Source organism: Triticum dicoccoides, chromosome 2B (assembly GCF_002162155.2).
Source record: "Triticum dicoccoides isolate Atlit2015 ecotype Zavitan chromosome 2B, WEW_v2.0, whole genome shotgun sequence".
In the NCBI taxonomy this organism is placed as follows: domain Eukaryota; kingdom Viridiplantae; phylum Streptophyta; class Magnoliopsida; order Poales; family Poaceae; genus Triticum; species Triticum dicoccoides.
This window is the reverse complement of record NC_041383.1, coordinates 332513845-332517928: the sequence shown is the minus strand read 5'-3', so window position 1 is coordinate 332517928 and position 4084 is coordinate 332513845. Positions and strand designations below refer to the sequence as shown.

Genomic DNA, 4084 nt, shown 5'->3' with positions numbered 1-4084 from the left:
ATTGAAGTTTGGATTTGCAATTGGACGTCTGATTTTCCAAGAATGAACATATTTATTCGTAGGCCATTCTTGAGGCACTGAGACCAACTTGTACTCATGATGGCATGATACATGATTTTTTGACGTTCTGCATTTATAAATGTTATTTCACAGCCCTAAAGTGCTTAATTTGTCTCTTCTACATGAATCAGGATTCATGGAACTGAGTTAGCAGAAATGCCATTCATAGGCACAAGGGGCATGTATCGGGGCCAAGGGATGTGCCATCGACTGCTCAATGCAATTGAATCGGTAATTTAGTTTGACATTTGTTTCTGATCTTTGTTGCACAGCCATGTCACATGTGCATATGGGCATTTGGAGTTTGTCCTCCGCCCCCTCCCTCCCCCCTATTTTCCTTGGGCAATTAAGATTTCTTGCATCGATTGTCTCCGTAAAAATTTCTACCCTGTTATAGTAGGCTAATGATATTCTTGTACATGTGTTCCTGTATTTTTTGTAAACAACAGCAGTATGTTTTCTTGATTGATTTGTTCATCTAATTGTGGGGCAAGCGTGTATTTGTGATTTATACTTTCAATATGTGACCTTTCATTTCTTACCTATTATACCTGCTATGCGCTGAATTGACTATGTTTTTCTTTTGAGTAAGAACTGACAGACATGTTGATGAATTCATAGTTGTTCTGCAAAGTGTACATTGTAGTCAGGGTTTGGCTTTCAAAATCATGATTGTAAGAGTTACTGCTTGGAACCAGAAATCCTGGTAAGCACCAGGATTTTGTTCTTAATGATCGGAGTATGCTTTTTTGAGCTGCATTGAGTTGTTTTGAACTTTAAATCTGAAGAAAAAGGACAGAAAAAGGGAAATGACTAGGATTGGACTCGTAACTGCACAGTTGCTAGCTCCTAAGCTACCAAGGCCGTCTTCAATTTTTCTTTTGAGGAACCCAAGGCCATCTTCAACGCTAAACACTTATACCGGCGCTTAGGGAAAACGAATAAACATCGTAAAAATCAGATAAAAATCATCTGAGCGCCTTCTGTTTCAATTGTAGATGATAATTACGGTCGCTAGCAAAGTCGGCCACTGCACACAGCTTTTTACCCCGCATGAAAACAAAACAAGCGCCCGACACCTTTTTTTGAGTCGATGCCATCCCAAACTTCTATGGCCCAGTTGCCTATCTACCAGGAAATCAATCCTGGCACCCTGCATTGGTTATGCCCTAATGGAAGGTAGAAGCTTCTCCCGGAAAGGTTCTGTGACCTGGTTATACGTGTGCATCCTTGTAGCACTGTTGCATAATGGTGACCATGTAACGGAGACAGGCGTTATGGAATTGCATTAATTTGTCTTAATTTTTAATGAGTGACAGGAGTCATTTTAGAAAAAGCACCAAGTGTATTGAGTTTTAGTTGTTGGATTAAGGGAGGAAATATTGTTTTTTCATACTTACTGCTTACTTACGAAGCCAAGTTTAAGGCTTTAAGCTTTGTGTTTATCAGCTGAGAAAGTCCTTCTCTGGGTAACTGGATATAGCTGTGTTTGCATTGTTTTGTTTTCACATGAATTTCTAACATGTTTTAGGGTTGATTCTTCTGTAGGTCCTTTGCTCTCTCAATGTTCGAAGACTAGTAATACCTGCCATACCTGAAATGCAGAAGACCTGGACTTCAGTTTTTGGTTTTAAGCCTGTTGGCCCTATGAAGAAGCAAAAAATGAAGTCTTTTAATCTCTTGATTATCCATGGTACTGGTCTTCTGGAGAAGCGCTTGTTGCTAACAGCTCAAGTGAATCGACAAACTACTTCTGTGACAGGTCAAAATCCAAACTATTTGGAGAATAGTTTTCCATGATTTCCCTGTTACGAGTATTGTAATTCTGTAGTTTTATATTTCAATATTGCTCCCTATTCATGCAGTTGAATGTGACAAGACAGCTTCTCAAACGTTTGGGGAAGCAACTGGATCCCTTGCACCTGTTTATGTTTCTCAAGAATTTGCTGTGGGTGGCCATCCTGAAACTAAGGATCATGACACTTGTGCTTTGATTGAGGGCTCTTCAGGCTTGGCATCTAACCTTCCTCCTGTTTTTGAAGAAAAAACTCAAGAAACTATTTCTCCAGTTTCCATAGCTGATGTTAATTTGCATATAAGTGAAGATGACATGCCTTGCAAGGCTTTAGCTGACACTACGGAAAAAGTGAAATATGCAGAAACAGACTTGACATTGGTTGCTGATAAGATTGTTGTAGAAGAGAAGCCTGAAGATAAATCTATCTCCAGTTCTGCTGATTCAAAGGCTATTCCAGTGACAGTGGATCCATGCCCATGTTCATCTGATGAGCTTGGGAAATATGAAAATTGCCCACCTAGTGTACATCCTGTTGATGATGTTCTCGTAAAAGACAGACCTGAATCTAATTTCAGCACCAGTTCCATCTCTGGCCGCTTTGATAATCAAGAAGATAAGAAGTCTTATGTAGTTCCTGCTAATACCGAAGTTCCTTTAGTCACTATGGGTCAAAAGCCTGATAACCACGAGTTCAAAACTATTGTCGCTGATGGTGGTGATATGCAAAGCTCACTAGAAGTTAAATATTTGGAAGTTCTAGTAGATGAAAGATCAATAGATGCCTATGCAGCTAAAAATAAAGCATTTGCTGGTGGTGTAACTAGTTATGCTGCTGCTGTTACTAAAGACAATGGTCATTCTGCAGTTGATCTTGTAGTATCAGCAGAGAGATCATTGGATGAAACAAATTCTGTTGAAAGTGATAAGAGTGAAGTTAAGGTTGCAACAATTGAAGTGGGTGCTATAGTCGAGAGCTCTAATGAGGCAGGGATTACAGTTTCGGCGCTTGAAAAATCAGATGACATCAATGATGAAGTTACCGCAAAGCCTACTCTAACTTGTGGGGATGGTCAACTTCATTGAGAGGATGGGATATGCAATAGTAGCATTAAAGATGGCCGAGCTTCTAGAGACCCTGTTAATGCATGAGTTCTACATTTGGTGCTACAATATGCTGAAGGTATTTTTCTAGGGAGACAATTTTACTGACCATCTTTTGTGCAGATGCATCTACCTCATTGTCATGCTTTGTTGAATAGGTGGGATCAGGGAGCATACAAGGAGATGCCACATTTCTGGAAGTTTTGGATTCGATGAGTTGTTTTGTTGGGATAGTCAATCAAGTTGCCAGCTCCAAGGAATACTTTGCTAGCCATCAACTTCATGGGACATTAATTCTGACTACTGTTGTTTCTTCAAAGAACTGTTGGGAGGTACTTGGGCTGGGATGGATGGACATTTTTGGTAAGATAATGTTTTCATCGCATGTATGCAAATTTTACTGTGGATGGATGACTATGTTCCTTGAAAGTGGATGACTATGTTCTTTTTTAGCAATTTAGCAATCAGTTGTTGTGTTCAATAGTTGTCGGAAAATAAATGAGCTAGACTACATCATCTGGTGTAATGGGAGGGGAGTTGCAACAGCTCTACACCCAAGTAGCCAGGTCGATGTCTCACTGCCATGGATTGTCGATGGTTCAGGAGTTTTGTGGCTTGGAGGCTGTATCAGATGATGAAGCTTTGATAGTTTTTTTTATTAGGCACCTAGTCGCATCAGAGTTACACCCCAACTGGGTCACTCCTTTTGTTGTTGTGTACATACAGTATCTCGAGTTCTGTCATCTCCTATAAACCTCTGCTCACCTCCTCAATAGGAGGCATGTTTCTGGGTATAGATCTTTGCTTTACCCTTGTGCACATCTATACAATCGCCATGGAAGTACAAACCAATCAATGCTGCAATCGCTAGGCGCCGATGTTGCGACTCGCATCACTGCTCCTAGATCTGTCATCTGTACAATCTGTCATTTCTGTTGTTGCTTCAGTAGGTGTCCTGAATGATGCTTCGGGGGTGTTTGTTTACATGGACTTATTGGTGTAGGGACTTAAAAAAGTCCCTTTTAGTCCCATCTAAACCAAACAGGAGGGACTACTTAAAGTGGGCATTTGGGATTTATGAAAAAAGACCTTGAGGGAGAGTCTTTTTGGGACTTTTAGTTGTAA

The 4084-nt window shown here is 40.3% G+C and overlaps 1 protein-coding gene across 2 annotated transcripts in view; it reads left to right on the top strand.

The window, feature by feature from the left end:
- LOC119363637 overlaps positions 1-3803 on the top strand; it is a 16495-nt gene extending 12692 nt beyond the window's left edge. For both annotated transcript variants that reach the window (XM_037629011.1, XM_037629010.1), the window contains exons 7-10: positions 192-291; positions 1609-1822; positions 1926-3038; positions 3118-3803. In XM_037629011.1, the coding sequence (XP_037484908.1) occupies positions 192-291; positions 1609-1822; positions 1926-2941 (1330 nt within the window). In that variant the 3' untranslated portion in view covers positions 2942-3038; positions 3118-3803. The remainder of the gene's footprint in view (positions 1-191; positions 292-1608; positions 1823-1925; positions 3039-3117) is intronic.
- Positions 3804-4084: the final 281 nt, after the last annotated feature.